Source organism: Theropithecus gelada, chromosome 2 (genome assembly GCF_003255815.1).
Source record: "Theropithecus gelada isolate Dixy chromosome 2, Tgel_1.0, whole genome shotgun sequence".
In the NCBI taxonomy this organism is placed as follows: domain Eukaryota; kingdom Metazoa; phylum Chordata; class Mammalia; order Primates; family Cercopithecidae; genus Theropithecus; species Theropithecus gelada.
The window spans coordinates 97,332,823-97,359,349 of NC_037669.1; the positions used below are offsets into that span (position 1 = coordinate 97,332,823).

General features: G+C 47.0%; 1 protein-coding gene across 1 annotated transcript in view; it reads right to left on the reverse strand.

Annotated features, from left to right (window-relative positions):
* FAM198A (family with sequence similarity 198 member A) overlaps window positions 1-26,527 on the reverse strand; it is a 79,983-nt gene that overhangs the window by 18,277 nt on the left and 35,179 nt on the right. The window contains exon 2 of the mRNA XM_025375599.1: window positions 7,651-8,937. Coding sequence (XP_025231384.1) covers window positions 7,651-8,937 — 1,287 coding nt within the window. The remainder of the gene's footprint in view (window positions 1-7,650; window positions 8,938-26,527) is intronic.

A 26,527-nucleotide genomic window follows, 5' to 3' on the forward strand; every position in this document is an offset into this window, starting at 1 on the left:
AAAAACCTACCTGGTGGCAGATTGTGCTGGTAGCAAGAAAAATAGATGTTTTAAAAAAGAAAAGAAAATGGGGCAAAGAATGTGGATAGTATTTTTGTCTTTTAAAAGGCTTTTAAACAGAAGCAGGACTAAGATTGAGGCCAAAAAAAAAAAAAAATCAAAAGAGGTACTCACTTTCTTTTTTTATATATATATACTAAAAGAATAAAGATTTTTATTAAGCATTGTAAGTTGCATTCAGTAGCCTTCAGATACACCACAATCCATCGACAGTCAATCAAACCCAACAGCAGTTCATTCTTGCACAATCCATGTGTCAGGGCCGAACTCCCTTCAACTTACAGTAAGATCCTACTTAGTTCTTGTGGGCAGGGGTTGGGGATTACACCTCATTTCTGATCACTAATGTGATGAAGAGCATCAGAAGTATATGAAAATGATAAGAAGTGATTCTGATTTCAAAGTACATTGTTTGGAAACATTAACAAAAACATCAAAATGATAGGAACATACCTGCTTCTACTAAATTCTCAATGGGAAAGTTCTCAAGAACAAGCATTTTGCTTCCTGCTACAGAATGGGGTGTGTGTGTGTGTGTGTGTGTGTGTGTGTGTTTAAGATCAAAGGGTTTTTTTCCACAGAATTTCATATTTGCTAATATGAAAGCATTAAACAGCAACAAAGAACAACAGTACATACAGCAGTGAATACACCAGTGTAATATTGATGTTCGAAATGGCTAGATAATTTTGGGGGGGCTTTAGAATAAATGCAACAGAGGTCAATAATCATAAAATTGCAAGGTTAGCGCAAGATCAGTCAATGACTAAACAGAGTTAACATCTTTTCTAGGACTATTACTGATTATTAGCATTTTTGTTTTGCAAATGGGCACATACTGATAAGAATGGAAGAAAGGACGATAACATGCATAATATTAACTACACACTTCAAAAATTACGAACCATGCAGAAGTTTAGCTCAAGTAGTAGTACTAAAGGTCTACATCCGATTCAAAACCACATAGTTCATTGATCACAGATGCATGGTGTGAGTCACGAAAAGTTTCAGAACACATTGTGTTGATTTTGAAAGGTCATTTGCATCTTCTATTTCAACTTTATCTCTATTTAACTTGCTCATAAGTATGTATGATGTATTGTATATTTAAAATCAGCAGAACAGCAATATTACTGTATAATTTTTTAGTTTTGATAGTTGCACTTTTTTTTTTAACACAAAAGAACCACATCAACAGTGATGAAATTTAAGAAAGAAAAACTGTAGTTGTGCCTTATTTCTTTCATAGTCATAAACATCAAACCTTAAGGAAAGCTTCATTGTGAAACAGCAATGCAAAATCAAATATAATGGCATGCATATGGTGCCAAATACTAAAAATTGTATTTTAAACTATATAGACTTCAAGACTGCCAAAATGTGTTTTCTTTATACTTCAAGAAACACAATTATAGGCTTTTGTCATAACCAGTTTATTAAACTTTATGTGTACCTCATTTTAAGAGTGGGAGTCAAATGCTCTTCATTTTCTTTCTCTTTTTTGTTTTATTATAGCATTTTGACTATAACTGGTTAAAATTTAAAATGTATTGTTTAAATCTCTGATATTAAAGAGGGATCTGAATTTCCAAAGTCCTCATTTTTCTCTTACAGAAAGGACAAAATGTACATAACTGCAAGTTCTTTCTCTCCAGATATTCCTAAATCCTTACCTTCCAGCATCCTTCACCCTCTATAAAAAATACATTTACTCTTCTTTATTTAAGACAGCTGCCTCCAGAGCAGCTTCTCTGCCACAAGGGCTGTCTGTACTTAGTGCATTTAAATGACGATTTGTATTGCACGTTTTAGAGTCATTATTCAAGACACTTTCAGAGTGGCTGGGGGCCCTGGCATCACCTGGGGTCCCGTTCATCTTGGGAGTCGGCTTCTCCTCAGCCATCACTCCATTTTCAGCCAGGGACCTGTCTGAAGACAGAGGACTTCGATTCCCCAGATTTTGACTTAGGTTCTGTGGCCACTTCTTCCGCTGCAGCAGCATAAGGAGGTCTGCCCTGAATCGCTGCCTGGTTTGAGGTACTCACTTTCAGTGTTGTGCAATCGCAGGGTCAGCACCCAGGAGTGAGCATGCTCTTAATTTTCTGCACCTTGGAAACTTCCCTTGCCTCACGTGTTAGTTTTCTATTGCCATGTAAGAAATTACCATGAGCTCAGTGGCTTAAAAGAACATATCTGTGATTTCACAGATTCTGTGGGTGAGGAGCCTATACATTTTTGCTAGGTTCTCAGCTCAGGGTTTCCCCAGGCTACAATCAAGGTATGGACCAGGGCTGGATCTCACTCTAGCTCAGGGTCCTCTCTTAAGCTATTCAGGTTGCCAGCTGAGACCATTGCTTGCAGTCGGAGGACTGAGGTCCTCAGGGTTGCCACGGTCCTTCTAGATGTCTCCTCTCCCCATAGGCAGTTCATAACATGGCTGTTTACTTTTTTCCTTGAGGCCAGCAGAAGATTCTCTGGTGCTTCACCTTCTTTAAAGATTAGGTCAGGCCCACACAGGATAATCTATTTAATTAACTCAGAGTTAACTGATCGTAAACTAATCACTGGAGTAACATTCCTTCATATTTGAAACTGGCCCAATTTTCCAACCAGCTGGATGCCCACAGAACTGAAGCTTAAGAAACGTACATTTGTACAATAAAATGTACCTGCCGCCTGTCGACCGGCTCCTCTTCCATACCCCTAATTCCTGTTTTTCCCCACTGGTTACAATGACACTAGACCGCCTGCTGCCTGTTAACCAACTCCTCTTCCTTGCGCCTGTTGTTTTCCTTCCTGGCTATATAAACTCTTAACTTTGGTCAGGGAGGAAGGATGGATTTGAGATTTGGTGCTCTGTCTCTCTGGCTAGCATCGCTGGTAAAATAATAAAGCCTTCTTCCCTGGCAACACTTGTCTCAATGATTGGTTTTCTGTGAGGCAAGCAATGGGACCTAAACTGAAACCCTGGTGTTCAGTAACAAAGTTTGGTTCTGACCAGAAACACCTTGCTTGTGGGTCGGCTGCCACAGGCTGGGAGAGTTTCAGAAGCCTCCGAAGCTGCTGCCTGACTACATTTGGCCTAGTGGTTGGCTTTGGGCTCTCTCTCCGGCCTCGTCACCGCTGGCCCCAACTGCATTCCTGATTGTCTAGGAAGCCTTTGAGATTTGACATGTGCATCCAGACAAGTGAGTGGCTTTTGTGGGTACCAGACAGCAGGATTGGCTCCTCTCAATTTGGGAGCTGAAGGAATATCCATCTGCATGTTGAACAAGCCCAACTGACTGAGAGAGGAAAGCATCCTGATTGTTTCAGTTTGGAAACTCTTAGGGCTTGTCGCTTGTTGCAGCGGTTGAATTGTATTTTAGTGACTCTGTGTGTGTGTGTGTCAACACAGTCATGGGAGGTCAAAGTTTGATCCCAGAGTGCAGCCCACTTGGGTGCACTCTTCAGGGTTGGTCTGAATGTGTTGTAGGCTGATGGAGCCAGGGAAAGTCTACAGCCATAGCACCCTGAATGTGCCCGATCTCATCTGATCTCGTTAGTACGTGATGTGCTGTGGTGCTGCTTGGCCCAGTGTTCTCTGGAGTCGGGGGCAGGGGTGGCCTTTAAAAAAACAAGCTGCCATAGAAACTGCTTTACCCAAAATTTTGGTTTGCAGCGTTGATTGTGTTACCTATTGGAGCAAGCAAAGTTTAGCCATGTGAACATGTTCATAAAACAGTGAGTTTGTGTTGCTATCTCATGGCTAGAATTCTGACATAAAAGCTATTGAATCTTGCCGGATGTGGTGGCTCATGCCTATAATCCCAGCACTTTAAGAAGCCACGGCAGGCAGATTGCTTGAGCCCAAGAGTTCAAAACCAGCCTGGGCAACATGGCAAAACTCTGTCTCCACAAAAAAATTCAAAAATTAGCTGGGCATCGTGGTTCACACCTGTAGTCCCAGCCACTCAAGAGACTGAGGTGAGTGGATCAATTGAGTGCAGGAGGTCGAGGCTGCAGTGAGCTGTGATCGTGCCACCACATTCTAGCCTGGGCAACAGAGTGAGACACTGTCTGAAAACACAAAACAAATCAAAACAAATATCAAAAAAACTATTGGATCTTTGTGTGTGTGTGTGTGTGTGTGTGTATGCATGTTTAGATGTATTTACACATATTATATATTGTATCTACCAAATTGGTTTATAAATACAAGAGTGCTCATAAATAAGTCCAAGTGTTTTTCAAGTCCATGTGACTTAAATAAATTTTTAATAAACAAACTGGCCCTGAGATTTTGGTAAAGTAAAAATAGGAGTGGCTTTGGGATTGTCAGCATACCCTTTTGACTGGGTTTTATCTTTGTCTCTGCTAGATATTTTGAGGTGTCAAGGTTTGGCTCAGAAGGTTATAAAACTATGATAAACCCAGCCACAACAAAATGATCTCTGTGTGAATTTGTTTTCAGCCTCGGCCACCAGAATGAGAGCAGACCTGAACCCAACCCACAGCTTGCAGCTCAGCTCAGTTGAACCCAACTGACCCACAGATCCTGGAGCAAGAATAAAGAGCTGGCATTGTAAGCCATTGAGTTTTGGAGGTTTGTTACATACACAGTGTTATTTCAGCAATCACTAATAATACAGAGTGTTATATGGGATTTGTGAAGCATAGGTAGGCTTTATAGGGTGTATAAGAGATGTGTATGTGTGCAAGCTTGTGTTTTGTGCCTAAGTAAATGGGATGTGGAGATGTACACAGGAAAACAAGGGTTTCTACAGGATAAAACCTACCCCAGAGTGGGCTGAACGCAGTTTGTACCCAGCCCCTGATCAGAAGGTTCCTGGGCAGGAAAGCCCACATTCTATAGCCCTGCATCTCTCTGACTTGCCAGTGGTTTCTAGGAAGGTAGCATTAGCCAGACAGGGGGTGTTTGACTGGACTGGCATTCAGCAAAGCAGGGAAGAAGTGGCACGAGTCCAGCCGAGTCATGTCTGCCCATACAACCAACCTGTGTGTGTTTTGGCTACAGAGACTTGTCCCCACAGCAGGGCTTGGCAGCTGAGGAAGAGTCCCACGCTGCAACCCTGAGAGGTGAACAGAGGGGCTCTGTGTGGAGCAGAGAGCAGCTGCGAGCACATCAGCTGGACTGGGGCTTTGCAAGGAGCTGTACCTCAGAGATCAACGCCCCAGGACACCCCTGCAAGCATCCCCTTTTCCTGCCCTCATTCATGGACAGCTGAATAGTGACTGTGATTCAGAGACTGAGCTCCAGAGTCAGACCATCCAGGCTGCTGCTCAGCCCACCAGCTGCCACCTTGGGCAAGTAACCTAACTTCTCTGGGCCGCAATTTCTCACTCATAAGTTGCCATGAAGAGTGGATGAGTAAATTCCCGTAAAGTGGGATGGTACCTGCTTATTATTGAGTGTGTGCCATCCTCCAGGCACTGTACTAAGTACATTACATGAATGACCTTGCATCCAGAAACTAAGCGTGATCAATGTTATTATCTGACGAAGGCTGGCATCCCAAGAGGACAGACCAGGATTCAACTGAGAGCAGTTTACTTGTGAGCTAACTCCAAGAAACACAAGTAGAGTGGGGAAGAGTCAGCAGTTACCACTGTGAATAACTGGGCTCCAATCCTGCCAGATTAACTGAGAGGCGTGTAGAATATGCATACAGGGCATCTATACACCTACTCTCCTCAGTTACAGTTGGAGGCTGCTCCTGGAGACAGCCTTGTTTGCTCACGACTGTCCCAGCTTCAGCCCTGAAAGTCCTATGATCTATGAACTGGGAAACCCCTCCTTCCCAACCTGCATGGTTGGCCACGCTACTTGGAGTGTACTCATCCCCAGCACTTCCAGTGCAGCAAGCGAGCAAGCCTGCAGATGCAGGTGCCAGCAACCAGGAGTATACCAGGTACTAAATGGTCAGGCTCAAGGGGATGAGGCTGGGGTGCACAGCCCCATTTTGGGGTGAGAAAAGTAGAGCTGAGAAAGGCTAGGTAATCTGCCCAGGAGTACACAGTGGGAAGTGGCCTGGGGGTGGGGGTTCAAACCCATGTCGGTCTGATGCCAAGGCCCATGCTCTTGACCATCAGGGTCCATAGCTCCTCCTTCCACATAGCAGCAACGGGGACATAGATTGGAGGAGCTGGGAGGACGACAGGAGAGCAGCTAGTCTCGTGACTGGAAACAGACTTATCTGTAGGCAGACTGGCGTAACATTCAAGAGGCCAGAAGGACAGTAGATGAGTGTCGGACAATAAAGAGGTAGAGCCTGTGGCCAAAAGGAGAGTACGGCAGCCTCCACAGGGGGCAGCAGATGCTCAGCTCAGGCTGCTTCCTGCTGTATGGGAATGAAGGACCAGTATTACTAAACCATCCAATTTTTCAAGGGAAGCTGGATTTTTATAGTAAATCTCTGAAGTATTACATATTATCTAAGAATTTTCTAAAATAGAAACCCAAACCCGTGTGAATGAAAACACCGCACATTGGTCCACTCACCTCTGCACGTAACCCTAAGGGCTGACATTGAGGACCCTTTTCTTCAACAGGGGTCTCTATAGAAATGGGGGCTGGCTCCATGTGCATTTGGTGCACACATCCACCCTCACTGAGCTTTATCTGTTTTTTGTCTTTGTTACTGTCTGGCCATATTTCCCCACATGTATATCTATGGCAGACATCCAGCTCATGGGCACCAGAACAGCCACACTGGTTGTTAACAGATCAGTAACTAGCTGGTGCCTGTAGTCCCCCAGTCAGCCCGTGTACCGACAGTCCAACCCCTTCCCTGGGATTCCCACACTACCCCTCGATCCAGCAACTCCAGGGTTAACTCCTGACAGGTCAGGGGCCTCAGCCAGCGCAGATCCCTCTCATTCTTCAGTGCCCAAGCATCCTCCCTTTCTCTCTCCCTCTCCCATTCTCTCCATCGCTATCTCCGTCTCTCCCTCTCTCACTTTTTAAAAAATTATACGACCATCTTGAATCCTTGTTGAGTCAAAGATGTAAAGTTATAAACAGTGGTGTGCTGGTAAATGTTGAACAATCAGCTCTCCAGGAGTAGAGGGGAGTCCAGATTTGTAGCATTTGCTGCTTTCCATGGTGTAAACAGATATTCACACCCTGATGGATTTCAAGCTACCAACATAAGCAAATGTGGAGTTGTTGAGAGATGTGCAGTGGCACACTGTTAGCCAGCATTTATTACATAGACACGAAGCTGCAAAAGCACAGATGATAGGAAAATACTTAGGAAATAATGCATTCTGAGTAGTTATTACCTTCGTTGCTAATATAATTTATTATTGTTTCTACAACTCAATTTTTTCATAATGCCTGTGTTTCACAACTAGGTACAAAATTCCTGAAAATTTTAGCCATCAGCTCTTGTGAACTGATGAGCTGGCTCTGGTAACCACTGGATAAATAAATAGAGGAAGGAAAATTACAAAAACAGGTGCTTGGTGGTCAAAAAACCAGGACGTGGGGGAGAGTCACCATCCAACCTCAGGTGGGCAATTCAGGCCTCTCCACCCAGAACCCCCTACCTCTGCAGCTCTCTACCCCCACTGCCCAACCCCACCTACCTGCAACAGGAAGTCGAAGAGCGCCAGGCGTGCCCACTCGGTATGATGGATGCCCAGGCATGGGGCCTGGCCTGGCCAGCTGCAGCCGTGTGCCAGCAGGGCCTGGTACTGCAGCCAGCCCAAGGCCAGAGAGTTCTGATCCTCATCCGGGTCACTCAGATGCTGCACATCGGGCGCCCACCAGATGACAGGCCTCGCTCTACCATCTGTGTAGCGGTAGGGCAGGAGGGGGCTGTGGAAGCGGCGGGCCACGGCAGGTAGGCTCCGGCGCAGCCCCAGCACGCGATCTACGTGGAAGGACAGGACCTCAGGCAGGTCCCCAGGCCTCTTGATCAGGCCACAGAGCCCTTGGGAGCAGAGTTGGCTGAGCCTGGGAGAGGACATGCCCTGAAGGGCACCCTCAGCAGAGAAGCCAACCTGTAGCACCTGCCCATGGGCGGGGACCCTGGCTTTGCCCCCCACCTCCCCCTGCGCCAACAGCCGGAGCATCTGCACGTCGTGGTCTGTCAGCCACGGGGGAGCCTGCCCACCAGTCCTCGAGCTGCTCAACAGCGTCTCAGCGTCACACCATACTGACCCTTGCAGCTTCTCAACAGAGCCAGGCCACTGATGAGCCCCTGAGGCCAAGGTGGGATCCTCTGCTTGTCGCCCACCAGTCAAGGCTCTGTTCTCAGCTGCCAGCAGATCCCTGCCTTCTGCTGTATGGGGCCAGAATGTCAGCCCAGCAGTAGCTCTCCAAGCCCGTAAAGCTGCCACGTCGCTCCCTGGGAGTGGACCGACCAGGGCGACCATCTCACTCTGTGTCTCTTGGATGGGACTGCCATGCTGGGGGTGACCCAGGTCTTTGGCTCCTGGATCTCCGACCTCATCCTCCCTCAGGAGCACAACATGCTGAGTACTGAGTCTTGGATGTCCTGACAAAGTAATATCCCTCCTGACCCTTCCTGGATGCCTGAGGTACCCTCCTAGGGACTCCCTGCTTCTGTCCACTCTTGCTCTATGGCCTTGCTCCTCAGCGCAGACCAAGATGGAGTTCCTGGGCAAAGCACGGCCTCTCCAGAAGCCCATGTTTCTTGCCCGCTGCCTCCGGCTGGAGCTCAAAGCCTGCCGGATACGGGTTGCAGGGGTGCCAGTTACCCCCTGAGGCTCCATGGGACCAGGGTCTGGGCCGGCAGATGGGCGCTGTGGGGGAAAGCGGGTGACAGCCATCGCAGAGAGGGTCATCAAGAGGCAGAACGCTATCACTGGCCGCCTCTTGCCACGCAGCCTTCTCCAGAGCCAAGACGCCTGGGAGACAGGGTAGAAAAAAAAAGCTTAAGACCTGGGAAATACAACAGCTCAACCCACAAAACAATGGGGATGGGAAGCAAAGGAGACGCCCAGTTCATGAGAGACTGAGAAGAGCACAGCCCAAGTGGAGGGACAGCTGGCTGCCTTCAAGAGAGGAAATGGGCAACTCCAGCCAACTGCACTCCTGCTTCCAAGCTTGGCTTGCTTCTCCTTCTAGGGCAGCCTCTGCTGAGGCCTGCAGACCCATGCTCTTCTGCCCTATTCTCCCTTCGAATAAACTGCCATTACAACACCGTCACCATGCACCTTAAGGGGTTTTTCTCATGTCTGTCCCCATCACCAAGATCTGGCCTTCTCTTTTGGTCTCCATGGGCCCATTCTGGCAGATCTCTTGATGTCCCCACACACATGCCCTTACCCTTTTCCAGGCACATGGAAACCCAGTCAGAGATGACTTTGCCAGCCTCCTTAGCAACAGGGTGTGACCACATGACCAAGTCCCTGACTATGTCATGAAAGCCAACCACTTTTGCCAGCCCCACATGCTTCAAAGGAAGTTGGCTGCCCTGGCCTTTCTCTCTCACCATCTTTGCTGGTTGCACACAGATGTGGCAGCAACAGCTCTGCACATGTTAGCAAGAACACACCCTAGGGGCAGTGATTTCTCAACACGTAGTCCTTGGACCAGCAGTATCAGTATCACCTGGGAACTTGTCAGAAATGCAAATTCTCAGGGCCCCACCCCAGAACTACTGAATCAGAAACAGGGGCTGGGCAGCCTATGTTTTAAGAAGTTCTCTGGGTAATTCTGATGTGGGCTTAAGCTTGAGAGCCACTGGTCTAAGGCATCATGAGCCACAAGAGGGAAGGAACACAGTGTCTGGAGCAGTGCAGCCTGCAGCTGGGAGTCTCTGAGCCTTTATGTGACAGACCTACAGGCAGAGCCCTGGTACATAATGGGATTCAACAGATATGTGACTGACAAAATGAATGGAAAATCTAGTCCAAATCACCAAAAAAAAACTCCCCAAATTAAGTTTACTTATTAAATCCATGAGATATTCCTTAGAGATTTTTGATACTGTATGCAGTGTGAGGCAATTTGCTGGAATGCACAGAAAAGGCACACAGGTAAACAGAATTTTAAAGGTGTCAAAGAAACAACACCCACAAAACAAACCAGATTCCACTTTTTTCCCTGCATGCGCTTGCTCTTCTGAGAAGCTCCCCTGTGGGTGTCAAAAGAGTATTATCCAGGATCTGCAGTGGACATGTGGGTGAAGTCCATCATCGGTAGCCTCCTTCTTTCTCTCAAAAGTGCCACCTTTATCCCCCACAATCTACCCGAGCCATATCTATCCAGGGACCCTGATCCATGACCTAAGCTGATGGGGCCATCCTGGATCCTGACCCACAATGGACCAACAGATCCTCACCCCCAACCCAGTCCTGGGAGCATAGGCTTGTGATAAATCAGCAAGGCTGACTTGTCCTGCTCATGAAATAGAGAGCAGAGGCCCATTGCCACCCAGCCAAAGATGACAGCAGTGGGCCATACTCTGCTGAGAGCCAGTCTGCAGGGAGAGAGAAGGAAACACTTGCATAGGCAAACCAGAGATGAAAACAGAAGGAAGAGCCTTGCCCAGCTTTCTGCGCTGCGGTTCCAGTTCTGAGCCTGGCCCAGGAACAGCAGTAGCCACTGCCTAGGGCTCTTCGGGACTGAGCAGCGTCCACGTAACCCATTCTCCCTCTACACCTGAGCTGCGGATCGTGGGTACTCCTGCTACATGCAGCCAAAAAGGCCTAATTCAGATCATCTCTGAGTTCCCTTTCCTCTACAATTAAAAGAGCATTTCCTGGCCGGGCGCGGTGGCTCATGCCTGTAATCCCAGCCCTTTGGGAGGCCGAGGTGGGTGGATCACTTGAGGTCAGGAGTTTGAGACGAGCCTGACCAACATGGTGAAACTCTGTCTCTACTAAAAATACAAAAATTAGCTGGGTGTGGTGGCGCGTGCCTGTAATCCCAGCTACTCAGGAGAATCACTTGAACCTGGCAGGAGAACCGCTTGAACCCGGGAGGTGAAGGTTGCAGTGAGCCAAAATCACACTATTACACTCCAGCCTGGGTGACAACAGCAAAATTCCATCTCAAAAAAAAAAAAAGTCCCAAAAGAGCCTTTCCTCCTTCAGTACCCATTTGACCTTCCCCTTCCTTCCAACCTCATGGCCTGGAGGAATGCCGCCCCTCATGAATTTCCTAATTTGTCTGCATTTTCAGTCCCTTCTAAGTCAGTGACAGTTGCTGCAGGAGCCAAACACATTTCTCAGCACTGTAAACATCAGATAATAATCAAAAGGAAGTAGAAGTGGGAAATCTCAGTTACAACCCAGCCTTAAAGTTCCTCCACACTGGTTCTCTCCCTGTCCTAACCCCTTCTGCTTCCTGGACATGAGGCCAGCATCTCCCTCTTAGTGCCTCCATGAATGGTGCACTGATGTCTCTCGGCCCCACTTTTGCCAAACATCTCAGCCACAGGAAGCCAGTGTGTGGTGGTGGAAGGAACGCTGGACGGGAGTCAGCAGGCTGCAGTCTGTGGGGCCACCTTTACCCACTCTCTGGACCAGCTTCCTCATCTACAAGGGGTTGGGTTGGATGAAATAGCCTTTGAGGTCTCACTTCCCCCAATACCCAGTGATGCTAACTCTTGGTGGACAGTGGAGGTGAACTGACTCAGCTGTGGTCTCCCCTGAACCTCCTCCTGTCCATGACAAGCACCTGTAGCAGAATAAAGCTGCACAAGAGAACCCACACACCACCATTGCCCAGTAAGTCAATGTAGGCCCTTAAGGGTGGCTTTCAGAGAAAAGGGTTGAGATGAGGGTTTTCTGCCCCTGCCCAGTCACCACTGGGAGACCCAATCACCCACCTTGGCCTGAACAGTAAGACCATGATAACCAAAGCCTCCCTTGCAGCTCTGAACTGATCCCCCAAGACTCAGTGGGACACGCCAATACAGGGTGACTCAGGGCCAATGGACACTTTCCATCTACCTGAAGTTGCTGCTGGAGGGACCAATTAAGCTAACCTTTCCTCCCCCACACGTGGAGGGGAGGAGACAGTAGAGAAAACCCCTCTGGCCTCTGGCACCCACGTGCTAAAATATCTTCCCCCATCACCTGACACCCCATGCATTCATGCTTCTGTGAAGCCAGCAGGTGAGCCTATGTCCCAGGGCCACAAAGCCCTGCTTGGACACCTTGCTTAAGGAGGGGTGGGGTGGGGACCAGCAAGCTAAATAAACAGTGGGGAAATCAGGTGAGGTCATGCTTCTGATGTCCCTCTCACTTCAGCCAGGGCCTTCAGGACCACAGGGCAGGGAGACAAAGCCTAGAGAATATTTTCCTTGTCAGTTGTGTGGTCCTCTAGACAATCTGTGTTCCCCAAACCTGGATTGCATCTGGAATCTCCTCCTGCTTACCAGAGATGGGACAGAACAATGGTTCTTAAACTTGCTCTGGGGCTTCCTTCATGTTCTACCATGGGGTGGGGGGTTAGGAGATGACTCTGTGTGCTCTGCATTTGCCACTGCCACCCACACCCACATACACTTCCACCAAGGGAGCTCTGTGTTCTTTACGGCGGGTTTAGCTAATTTACATTACTTGATATGCCATACATGTTTAGTCTTAGTTCTGTTGTAATATTTTATGTTATATTTTCTGTATTGTAAACTCAAAATAAAATTCTAAGCCCCCTTACCATCTGAATGGACCCCTCCTTTTGGCCAAGGGCCTTCCAAAGTTAACCTGAAAAACTGGTTGAGGCCATCATGGGAAGAGGAAGCCAGACATGCCTCATTATACCCTTATCCCTTTTGAAATTTAGGCCCAGCTGACCAGCATGGACATTAACACAGACCTTAAGACTGATAGAACAGCCTCTTTGTCTGATAAGAAACATTTACAATCTATTCCCTCAAGCCAGCTACCTAGAGGCTTTTATCTGCATGATAAAACCTTGGTCTCCACAAGCCCTTATCTTAACCCAGACATTCCTTTCTATTGATTCTAAGTCTTTAGACAATAACGTAACTCTTTCAATTACCAATCAGAAAATCTTTGAATCTACCTATGACCTAGGAACCCCTGCCTCCAGTTGTCCTTCCTTTCTGGACCAAAGCAATGTACATCTTAAATGTATTGATTGATGCCTTATGTCTCCCTAAAATGTATAAAACCAAGTTGTAGTCTGATCACCTGTTCTCAAGATCTCCTGAGGGCTGTGTCACAGGCCATTGGTCACTCATATTTGGCTCAGAACAAATCTCTTTAATATTTTACAGTTTGACCTTTTCATCAACAACATTTATAATATTTGAAGTCTTATACTATGTTTTCTTTTCACTTACTATGACTTTGTCTTTTGGTGTATATTTCTTGTAATATTTAGGAAATTTTGGTTTGGGTCCTAATTATTACCTTTATTATTGTATGCCCTTAGTTGTCTGGTTCTTTAGACTGTAGCTCTTAATCCCCTAAAAAGAACAATATTAAAATTATTTCCTCTTCCCCCTCCTCCCCCTCTCTTTCCTCTACCAATCAATTTTCATCACTAGTATTACCTTTTTTAATGTTTATCTTTGTACAATTAAATATGTTTACATTTCTAATATTTCTCAGCTTTAAATGATATTCTTTAGTTCTCTGCTATTATTAATGAAGTAAACAGCATATTACTTCTTTCTCCCACCTTTTGCCTTCATCCCCCTTCCAATTGTTTATATTTGTGTCATTTCTGCATTGGTACAATAGGAAGCATATACATTCGATTCCATCACTCTAATACCTACATTTATTGAGGTCTTAGTTATTCAGTTAAATATATTCTACGCACACTCCTGTCCCCTTGGCCCCAGTTTCCCATTATTTCTTGGTTGACTGAAGTTCACATGGGAACAATATTCTCTGATTTCTTGCATGTTCAAACTGTTTTCTACAGCATTGATACGTGAAGTAAAGTTGCCTAGATAGAAAATACTTGGCTCACAGTTTCTTTCTTTGAATAGCTTATGGGTTCTGCTCCACTGTTTTGTAACGTTAAGGGAAATCTAAGATTAAACTGATTTTTTACCCTGCCTGGCTGCCCTAAGAATTCTTTCTTTTTCTTTAATATCCAGTAACATTCCTAAGATCTATCTGTGTTGACTGTTTCAGGTCAGCTTTTCTTGGCACGTAGTATGCCCTATTAGAAAAGGTAAACACAAGTCTTTTTATTTCATCAGAATTTTCTTGAACTAAATATTAAATATTTGTTCCATTCCATGACTTTATTTTTACTTTTTTCTTTAGGCTCTTCAATTATGTACATGGTGGCTCTGCTTTATCTTCCTTATATGTTTCTTACCTTCTCTTTAATCCTTTCTAACTATTTTCATTTCATTTTGTTCACTGTTCTTGTTTTTATACTCTATTTGACTTATTGTGTTTTATCTAATATTTATTCACCCTTTCTGTTATTTTCCACTTTTCCCTACTTCTTTCCAACTCATATTTCACATCTTTCCATCTTACCATTTTTTCTTGAGTTCTTGCATTTCTGCTTTGTGGTATTTATTCACAGAGGGTATTTTAAGTTTTAAAAATTCATTGTGATAAGATTGTTCAAAATTCCACTGTTTCCAGGTAACATTTTCAGGTGACCAGCCCTCATCTGTTAAGAAACATTGCTGTTCTTTGTCTCCTTTTTTCTCACAGTGTCTTAGTATAGATGCTGAACTCTTTTTATTGTATGAGTTGGACCAGTCAATTGAAAGAGGTTCCTTTCAAATTCCGGTGGAATTTGAAATCATCTGGTTTTCATAATGCAGATACTCTCTTCTTCTCTTCTACCCCATGGCCAGGCTGCATCCTGAAATATGGCTTCTTAGCATGGCTCTTTATGTATCACAGTGTCCTCTGCTTTTCTAATCCCAATTGTCCAGCTGGATCCTCTGAGCCACTAAACTTGCCCCCATCCCATTTCCACACCCTCTTTTGCAGACAAGTGGGAGATGGTGATTCTACTCCTCAGGCGTGTCACTCACCTTCAGGTATATTTCAGTGGTGCTTTCTGAGATCTGCCAACTTGGGCTCCCTCTTCCACTCTTTCTCACTTCCTCCAACACTGCACCTGCATGAAACTAGCTGCTGCTTGCACTGTTCCCAAGTATTTTGGTGACTGCCTCCTAATTTAGCTGAAAAAGGAATTTGCATTTTGTCTTCCATCTTCTTTGTTGCTTTCTGCTAGCTTCCAGGATAAGGTGAGGATACGGAGTTTATGCTGCCGTGTTTATACCAGCAGTCCTCAATGGCACATTTTTAAGAAGAAAGGAGGGTGCCCTTACTGAATGCAGTGACTAATCGGCCCTCAGAGCAACGACCTTTTTCCAACTTCTGTGCTTGGGAAACACAGCACCCAAACAGCCCTGAGAATTCCAAGGATTTTGCTCCTGCTGCACATTTCCACAAGATCTATTCACCAGCTTTGTGTGAATTGAGTGCAGCCTCCAGGCCGATCACTTAGCAACATTCTTCTGGAAAGACCACCCTTGAAGCCCTTTGGAGTGACATGGACCAGGAAGTGAGGTGATCCACCTATCCCAGTTAGACTTCTAAGAGTCAAGGAGAGAGGGAGGGACCACAGGGTCACCTAGCAGTTCTCCACTTTATACTTTATGCACCATCTCATCCCCCCTCCTATGGATGCCCCTCCTTCTGTTTCCAATCTGGCTAAAAGGTAGCACTGTCCACCCAGATACCCAAGCCAGAAATCTGGGCCTGACCTTCATTCCACCTTTCCTCTGCCCCATACATCTAAATCTTGCAAATTTTTTCCCCTAAACAGCTCTTGAACCAGTCCATTTCTCATTAGACCCTCTGTGACTGAGCCCAGGTGCCCTCTTCTTTACCAGGACACCTGCAACCGCCCCCTTGGCTCCCACTCCTGCTCCTCTGCAGGCCACTTGCCACAAACTGGATCATACCCTTCAAAATCTCTTTAGAGAAGATCTAAATGCCAGAAGGGCTCTAGCCATACCAAACTTCTTTCAATTCTGGACAGCACCAGACCCACTGTCTCCAGACCTTTATACGTGTTGATCCTTCTGCCTGGAATAGACCCCTCCTCCTGTTTCCATTGCTCAGGTCTCAGCTTAGACACCACCTCCCCCAGGAAGCCTTCCCCTGAGACTCCTCAATGAATTGGATGCCCTCACCATGTGCTCCCATAACACACTGTTCCTCCCCAAGCACACCCCTTTTCACTCTGTACTGGATTTGATTATTTAATGTCTGTCTCTCAATGGATGGGCTGATCCATGCAGGCAGGACATGGGCTCACAATTGCATCTCCAGACTATCACAGTGCCTGGCACATGAGAAGCTCTCTGCAAAATGAGCTGTCAGATAAGAGGGGTTATCAGGGAGGTGGAAACACTGTTCCCTGGCCTGTGGCACTGCATGTCTGCTGGTGAAGAGGGCTCCTCCAATCTCCAAGGCTCTTTTCTGTTTGGAATGCCAGCCACCCCCACCCACGACCCAACACAGCAGATGTGTTTTGTGCTCCATTATTTTAAAATGTACACAGAATTTGTTTCAAGCCAGTATGGTAAGGCACACAGACACAAAAATAATTGCCATGAAATAAATTTTTGTTACATTCACAATCCACTAGAAACAGGAGGTGCAGCATGCCACACAGGGCCACACAGGGCCACAGGAGCTGAGATGGGCAGGCAAATTGAGACAGCAAATGCAGCTGAAGCCTTTACTGTGGTTTTCACAGTCCAGAATGAGCAAGGAAAGTGAAGCAAACTGAAATTGAATAATTTCAGCAGACTCTAGGCTATAGGTGATAGGGCAGAGTACAGACAGAAACCTGATAAAAGAAGATGGGTGATATAGACCCAGAATTGGTTGGTTTGCACACGAAAGGTATGTTCACAGGCCATTTGATTACTCTCTCTTCATAAGAATTAGCTAACCCTGGGAGGGGCAGTCCTTCCCTGAGTCCATAAGGCACCAGACACCAGAGCATCAAAAAACCAGAAAATAAGAGAATATAGTGAACACACCTGTGTTATGTCCCCGTGGCCCCCGATTGACTCCAGCTGCCCCCACAGCAGACAATCTCCTGTGCACTGCCAGTCCCCACCTCAAGGACCGGATTGCTCCGCTTTCTTGCCTGCTGTGCCAGGAAACTCAGGGGAAATTAACACCTCTGGTGACAGCCCTCAACCAATAGGGAACAAAAGTCAGTGGGTAAATAAGCCAACCTCCCTTTTGAGAGGCATTCAATATGGTTGCAACTAAGGGTGCTCGATAGGACTGAGCCTCTTTTCTATAAAACAAATGATGCCTTGTCACCCCCTAAGATACCTTTATCTGATGATTTTTCTGAAGTGAGATCCTAAATTTCTGTCCCAATTAGATATGTTTTTAATTTGGTCTCTGTTGCTATTTTAAAAAACACACAGGTACTACATGCATAGATATGCACTGTTAAAAACCCATGTAATACCAAATAAATCAGGGCAAAATCGAACATCTCCTTCCCCTCCCCAGAGGAAGCCACAGTTAGCAATTAGGGTGTGCATCTTCTCAGGCTGTTGCTTTTCTTTGCATTATAATATATGCATATGTCACAGTGTATTAGTTTCCTGTAGCTGCCATAACAGATTACCACTGACTTGCTGGCTTAAAACAACATAAATGTATTCTCTCACAGTTCTGGAGGCCAGAAGTTCCACATCAGTTTCACCGGGTCAAAATCAAGGTGTCAGCAGAGCCGTGCTACCTCCAAAGGCTCTACGGGAAAATCTATACCTTGCCTCTTCCAGCTTTTGGTAGCTGTCAGCATTCCTTGTCTTGTAGTCACATCACTCCAGTCTCCGCCTCCACGGTCTCTTCTTTTGTTTGTGTCAAATCTCCCTCTGCCTCTTCCTTATATGCATATTTGTGATGGCATTTAGGGTTCACCTGGGTAATTCAGGATAAGTTCCCCATCTGAAAATCCCAAATCAGATCTGCAAAGATCCTTTTTCTAAATGAGGTAACACGCACAGCATTTGGGGATAATTTTTCAGCCTACTACATGTGGTAATTATTTTCAGCATAGAGGAAATGACTATGCCATGACTTGCTTTGGTTGACATGAGGCCCTGAAGCTTTTTCCATATCTATCCATATAGAGATACTTTACTCTTTTTCAACTGCTGCATAATATTTCACAGTGGAAATGTGCCATGATTTCTTTACCCATCCTTCTACAGAAGATACTTAGATCATCTCCAGTTTCTTATTATAACAAACAATATTGCAGTGAACATCCAATAAATGCAGCTCTTGGAAAGAATGCAAACATTTCTATAGAGGAGATGCCGCCAAGAGAGGAAGTTGTTGGGTCCAACTCCTTCTTATTGCCCTTACCCTTTCATCATATATAAGTTACTATCTCCTTTAATCCTCACAATTATATAATTCCTATTTTACAACTGAGAAAACAGAAAGGTCCAGAGTGCCAATGTTTGCCCAGGGCCATATAGCTGGCAAGAATACTAAAGTAACACTAAAAAGGAAAATGGCCATGGACAAGTTGGCTTGGGTTTTTTGGTTTTTTTTTTCTTCTACCATGAAAAATGTGTTGAATTCCTAATCTGTATTCTCAAAGTATTGGATACCACTAGGGAAAAATAAATCATCTTTTAAAAATGTTTCAAGAAGACAGGCTGTTTTGATCCTTCTTTCAGCCTCACTTGGCTTCAGAAAACGTGGGGAAAGTTGGCGGTTGTGCAGTTGTGCAGAGAAAAGTTTGAAACGGCCATGAGCAGATGTCCCAGGCAGGGCCACCCAAGTAAAGTTTTGGGAAAAGAAAAGCAGCTTTGATCAGACTGAAAGAAAACATCATCTGAAGAGAAATATTCAGCTGAAGAATAAAGAGTACATTAGAGAAAACATAAAGGGGAATGAAGCAGAATCTACTACAAAGTTTGCCGGTGAGATCCAAACTGACCCTGTCACTGCAGACATGCCGGAGCGGGTGGGGGAACCCACCTCCTCCCCTCAATTCTGACCATCCAAGTTACACACCCTGTCTCTTCTGCCCTGCAACGATCATGGCAGGAGGGAAAGAGAAACGGAGTTACCTTCACTGTCTGAATCTACAGCTACCTTCTTTCTCCTTCCCGGTCAAGCCCCTACCTCCCACCCCTTCACAAATACCCCTCCTTAATTCCTCAGAGAAGATGCCCATGGGCTTAACAGTCCCATCCACCCACAGTTGCAGAGGAGGAGCAGTGAAAACAGGGGGATAGCCAGATAAATAGACACACAGGTTTTGTGGAAGACACCTCTGAGTTCTGCTTCTGCTCTTCTGAGCTGTGTTGCAATAGGCAAGTCACACAACCTTTCTGCTCTGTTTCCTCAGCTGTAAAATGGGGAGAATGAGATATCTTCTCCCTCCAGGAGTTGACACAATAAATAAATGAGTCAAAGTATGTAAAAGCCCACTACATGGTTGGGTATATTTACATGAGTGGTGGGATCCGGAATTTTCTGTCCCCACTTCTGGATACAGTCTACCTTTCTGGGGTCTGAAAACACTTCTCTTCCTGGGTTTTGGCTCATTGTAAAGTCAGAGTAAAAACGGGGATATTTGGGAGCAATGAAAGAGAAGCTCTTTCATTGTAAAATCACAAGCGTCAGCCAGGAGGAGGCCACCTGGGCAGTGAGAAGGTTCTCACTGTCTGCTGAAGCTGCCTCCAAAGATAACCAGGATGGAACAGGAAAGAATTTCTTGACCTTTTAAAATCACGTGGGAAGGTGAGAAGGGAAAGGGTGGGAGCCAGAAGGGAAGTATGTCAGGGAGTTAAAGGAGAAGACTGAGATTCCGACAAGAACGGAGTTGGGGCTGCCTAGCAATTGAGGGAAGGGAAACCAGGAGAGTTCTGCCTGAAGGAGCCCAGCCCACTGAGAAGCTGGGGAACTGTGTGGGGCAGGGGGCAGGAGCCACTACCAAACTCCCTGCCATTGCCTCCATAAGGGTGGAAACAGCTCTCAACCGGGAAGTTCACTTCTCAACCATGAAGTTCTAACCATCAAGGGCAGTGTCCTTAATGGCATTGTTTGTTTACAATTCTTCCTTCTTCCCCACCTTACCATGGTCGCACTGCAGATGCAGTCTACTTCCCTGCCTACTTTCTTTGACCTTGGCCATGTGACTTGCTTTTGCTACCAGGATGTGAGTGGACATACCATATACCATGTCCTATGGGAGGCTTTAAATGTGCTTTTGTGGTTTGGCTTGCCTCCTTGCAAATCTGTCCTCACGATGAGAAGAGCTTGCCCCAGGTGAAGCACCTGGAGCAAACCTGAACTCAACCTCCAGCCATGCTCACTGGGCCCAGCCTACCCAACTGCTATTACCAAAATATAGGCATATGTTTTGGTTAGCTATTGAGACTTTGAGGCTATTGGTTATGCAGCATTATTACAGCAAAACCCAACTAATACACACCTTTTGGTGGCATCTCTAGGGCTCAATGTGTGCCCTTGGTCAGAAAACAGGCAGGCAGGTTAGCAATGAAACCTAGTACCCCTCCCTCAGTTAATAAGAGTGTAGTGCTGTCTCTACAAATGGGGCTCAGGCTGTGATGAGGATGATGGTGCAATGCAGTCACAGATATATCTCTTGAACCAGTTTCCCCAGTAAGATGGTATGGTGGGAGGCTTCTGTCAAATGGAGGTCTTTTAAGGACTTTTCTGAAAACGTTTAGTACAAATGAACTTTGCCCAGAGACAGCTTGAGAAACAGGGACACTTGGAGGAAAGAACTGAACTTGTAGTTTATAGTTTGTACTGTAATAGGCAGCAGGAGATTTTCCTCATTTTGTAGGGAAAGGAAAGTTCTTCTTTGGGGAAATCCAGTGAGGATCTTGCCTGACAGCAGCACTAGATCACCACTCTCCAGACTGCCTCTACGCCCTGCACCACTCTACACCCTGACACCTCCACTGCTTACAAATATGACTGCAGTTGGCTGACTGCACAGGGACCAGCTGGCAGAGACAGAGGCTAAGTCATCTTTCCTCAACTACCAGATATGAAAAAAGGATGACAAAAATCTGGTCCTCCACCAAACTGCCATGGACAATGGATAACATGTTGGGCAGGAAAGATAGGGAGAAGACAGATCACATGCTTTTCTCCCCACCCAAAGGGAAAAAACTCACAAAGCCCTTGTAAAGTGTTTTTTAAGAGTTTTCTGGGTGGGAGAAGGGGTAGAGGGAACCATGTGATTGTGTGTGTGTGTGTGTGTGTGTGTGTGTGTGTGTGTGTGTGTTAAAAACTGAATTTGGGTCTAACTCTGGAGTCATCACTAAAGGTATGACAACCCCTTAGTTTCTGTTCCCCGACCCTTGCCCCCTTCTAAACAGCCACCCTGTCTGATTCATCACTGCTTAAGCTCTGAGTTAAACTGGCAAAAATTTGGGAATTTGGAGTTTCTGTTCCATTTCTTAAAGTGCGGTTTGTCATAACAAAACTATGGCTGGAGTGAAAGGGAATATATGAGCAGACTTTCAGAGGGCTGGATTAAAACCACAAGTCCCAGCCCTGGGAGGAACTCAGCAGGCAACCCTGCTTTCCTTGACTTCCCAAAGTCAGACCCCAGGCAGGGAGAGCTGAACCGGACTCTGGGGCAAAGGCAACAGACACAGGATCCCTCTCCAGTCAGATCTGCTGGGTCCTGGGAGACTGGGCTGTTTGCTCTACTGTGGGCAGAATAACAGGCATCCTGTCTCCAAAGCTACCACCAGGCCAGGCTCCATCAGAGGACTTTGATTTTTCCTCACACATCAGCAACTTCAAGACAAGAGCGGACTTTTGCCCCTATAATTTCTGGCTCAGCCAATTCCAGGAAAAAGAAAGAAAACCAAAGGAATGATAACTAACATTGATTCACCATTTACTACATGTCTGAGACTGCTTGAAAACCTTACTTATAATTTAATCCTCATGCCCGTCTTATGAGGTATATACTACTGTTATCATCTTTATTTTACAGGTGAGGAAAACAACACATAAGGAAACAGAGAGGTCAAAGGTTCACACTGCTGGCAAGGGCAGCACCAGGGCAGGAACCCTGGCTTCAGAGCTAGCTGACCTAGTTGCTGTGCCACCCTAGGAAGAAGCTGCCACCTAAAGCCTCTGCTCCAGTCCTAATTCCGAAAGACTGCACTAGGTCTTAGGAGTGGGCCTTCTGTCAAAGGAGGCTTATCTGTTCAAGACTGGCCAGTTCATCCATAGTGTGGGGCTTGAATCAAGTCAAAGGCAGGTTGCAACCTTTTTGTATCAGGACAAATTAAGGAAAAATAATGTTTTCAGGCTAAATGTTTTTCATTCAAAACAGCTTTGTTATGTCTCTTGTCCTCCTTTATTCTTTATTTGAGAAATAGAAGAATATCATTGAGAAAAATGCCACCACACTTGATACACTCCAATCTGGAATATTTGAGAGGTACTATCAGAAGCAGCTTACCAATAATCTGTTATCCTCCAATTAGGCTAGGGCTTGATATCTAAACCAGGCAGGTTCTATGCTTCCTGCTCATTCCAGAACCAGATGGTGCCCCAGTTCCATGTCAAGAATTCTCCAGACTATCAGTCAGGAAACTGAAAACATCTGACTTGTGAGGTGACTACAGCAGATCCCAATAAAAATGACCACTTACTGAGCACATACCATGTGCCAGGAACTCTCAAAATCCTACAACATATGTGCTAATATGATAACATTACAATGGTAGAAATTCAGATTAGCGGCAGGCAAGATTTAAATTTTTCTGATAGTCCATGTAGTTTTCACTTCACACACAAGGATGAGGGAAGAATCCAGAATCTCAGGATAAAGATGTGAGTATACGGGGGTGCTAAGCACGGGGAAGAAACCTGGGATTTTGCTGTGATTTTTGCTGTCTTGTTCAACAACTTCCTGTAACTTCACACAGCCCTCCCATCTAACTAAATACAGCCACTTCCTGTGACCTCAAACAGCCCTTCCTGTGACTTCATACAGCCACTTCCATTGACTTCACACAGCCCTTCCTGTGACATCACACTGAATCTTCCTGTGGCTTAACACTACCTCTTCCCATAACTTCCCATAGCCCCTTCCTGTGGCTTCACCCTGGCCCTTCCTGTGACTTCCCACAGCCTCTTCCTGTGACTTCACACTGCCACTTCCTGTGACTTCACACTGACCCTCCCTGAGACTTCCCCTTGCCCCTCCCTGTGGCTTCAGACAGCCCCATCCTGTGACTTCACATTGCTCCTTCCTGTGGCTTCACACAGCCCCTTCTTGTGACTTCACACAGCCTCATCCTGTGACTTCACACTGCCTCTTTCTGTGACTTCCCACTGCCCCTTCCTATGACTTCACACTGCCCCTTCCTGTGACTTCACAAAGTCACTTCCTGTGGCTTCACACTGCCCCTTCCTGTGACTTCCCACTGCCTCTATCTGCGACTTCACACTGCCCCTTCTTATGACTGCCAATTCCTGTGATTTCGCACTGCCCCTCCCTGTGACCTTACACTACCCTTCCTGTGACCTAACACTGCCCCTTCCTGTGACTTCACACTACCTCTCCCTGTGACTTCACACTGCCCCTTCCTGAGACCTCGCAATGCCACTTCCTGTGACTTCACAATGCCCCTTCCTGTGGCTTCACACAACACTTCCTGTGACTTTACATGGTCCTGTCCTGTGACCTCACACAGCCCCTTCCAGTGGTTTCACACAGACCCTTCCTGTGAAATCACACAGCCCCTTTCTGGGACTTCACATAACCCCTTCCTGTGACTTCACACAGCCCCTTCATGGCACTTTACATTGCACCTTCCTGTGGCTTCCCACTGCCCATTCCTGTGGCTTCACACAACCCCTTCCTATGATTTCCTACAGTCCAATCCTGTGACATTCCACTGCCCCTTCCTGTGACTTCACACAGACTCTTCCTGTGACTTCACACAGCCACTTCCTGTGACTTCCCACTGCCGCTTCCTATGACTTCACTCAGCCACTTGCTGTGGCTTCCCACTGCCCCTTCCTGTGACTTCCCACTGCCTATTCCAGTGGCTTCAAACAGCCCCTTCCTGTGCCTCACACAGCCCGTTCCTGTGAACTCTCACAGCCCCTTCCAGTGGCTTCACACAGCCCTTCCCTGTGACCTCACACAGCTCCTTCATAACGCTTCACATAGCCCCTTCCTGGGGCTTCACAAACCCCTTCCAGTGGCTTCACACAGCCCTTTCCTGGGGCTTCATAAACCCCTTCCAGTGGCCTCACAAGCCCTTCCTGTGGCTTCACACTGCCCCTTCCTGTGACTTTACACTGCCCTTCCTGTCACGTCACACTGCTCCTTCCTGTTGCTTCACATAGCCTCTACTTGTGTCTTCACAGGTCCACTTCCAGCATCTTCACACTGCCCCTACCTGTGGCTTCACACAGCCTGTTTCCCTGTCATCAGAGCCCCTTCCTATGACTTCACACTGCTCCTTCTTGTGGCTTCACACAGCCTCTACCTATGACTTCACACTGCCCCTTCCTATGACTTCACACTGCCTCTTCCTGTGACGTCACACAACCACTTCCTGTGACTTCCTATGCCCCTTCCCATGGCTTCACACAGCTCCTTCCTGTGACCTCACACTGCCACTTCTTTTGCTCTCACACAGCCCCTTTCTGTGACTTCACAGAGCCCCTCCCTGTGACTTCACACAGCCCCTCCATGTGACTTCCCACTGCCCCGTCCTGTGGCTTCACACTGCCCCTTCCTTTGGCTTCACACTACTATCCCTCCCTGTGGTTTTGCACTGCCTCTTCCTGTGACTTCACAGTGCCCCTTCCTGTGGCATCACACAGCCCCTTCCTGTGGCTTCACACTGCCCTGCCCCTCCCTGTGACTTCACACTGCCCTGCCCCTTCCTGTGACTTCACACTGCCCCTTTCTGTGGCTACACACAGGCCCTTGCTGTAGCCTCACACAGCACCTCCCTCCCTGTGGCTTCACACTGCCCCTACCTGTGACTTCACACTGCCCCTCCCTGTGGCTTCACACAGCCCCTTCCTGTGGCTTCACACTGCCCCTTCCTGTGGCTTCACACAGCCCCTTTCGGTGACTTCACACATACCCTTCCTGTGACTTCCCACTTCCCTTCCTGTGATTTCACACAGCCCCTTCCTGTGGTCTCACACAGCCCCTTTCATGTGACTTCACACTGTGCCTTCCTATGGCTTCATACTGTCCCTTCCTGTAGCTTCACACAGCCACTTCCTGTGACCACACTGTGACTTCACACAGCCCCTTCCTGTGACTTCTCATGCCCCTTCCTGTCACTTCACACAGTCCCTTCCTATGACCTCCCACTGCCCCTTCCTTTGACCTCACAAGCCCCTTACAGAGGCTTCACACAGCTCCTTCCTGTGGCTTCCCACAGCCCCTTCCTGTGAATTCCCACTGCCCCTTCCTGTGATGTCACGCTCCCCCTCCCTGTTATTTCACACCACCCTGACTCTTTCTGTGACTTCCCACTGCCCCTTCCTATGGCTTCACACAGCCCCTTCCTGTGACTTCACACCGCCCCTCCCTGTTATTTCACACTGCCCTGTCCCTTTCTGCGACTTCCCACTGCCCCTTCCTGTGGCCTCACACAGTCCCTCCCTGCCTGTGGCTTCACACAGCCCCTTCCTGAGGCTTCACACAGCCTCCTTCCTGTGACTTCACACAACCCCTTCTTGTGACTTCACACTGCCCCTTCCTATTCCTTCACACAGCTCCTTCCTGTGACTTCACACTGCCCCTTCCTGTGCCTTCACGGAGCCCCTTCCTGTGACTTCATACTGTGCCATCCCTATGGCTTCAAACTACCCTTTCCTGTGTCTTCACACAGCCCCTTCTTGTGACTTCAGCCTGTGCCTTCCTGTAGCTTCAGACAGCCCCTTCCTTTCGCTTCACACTCTGCCTTCCTATGGCCTCCTATGCCTTCCTATGGCTTCACACAGCCACTTCCTTGAGTTCACCCTGCCCCTTCCTGTGACTTCACACTGCCCCTTCTTGTGGCTTCACACAGCCCCTTCTTGTGACTTCCCACTGGCCTTTCATGTGACTTCACACAGCCCCTTCCTGTGACTTCACACTGTGGCTATGCACAGCCCCTTCCATGTGACTTCAGAATGTGCCTTCCTGTGGCTTCACATTGCCCCTTCCTATGGCTAAACACAGCCACTTCCTGTGGCTTCACACTGCCCCTTCTTGTGGCTTCACACAGTCCCTTCCTGTGACCTCAAACTGCCACTTTCTGTGACCGCACAAGCCCCTTCCAGTGGCTTCACACCACCCATTCCCGTGGCTTCAAGCAGCCCCTTCTGTGACTTCAAACAACCCCTTCCTGCGACTTCACACTGCCCCTTCCTTTGGCTTCACACCACCGCTTCCAGTGACTTCACACTGCCCATTCCTGCGACATCAAAGTGCCCGTTCCTGTGGCTTCAC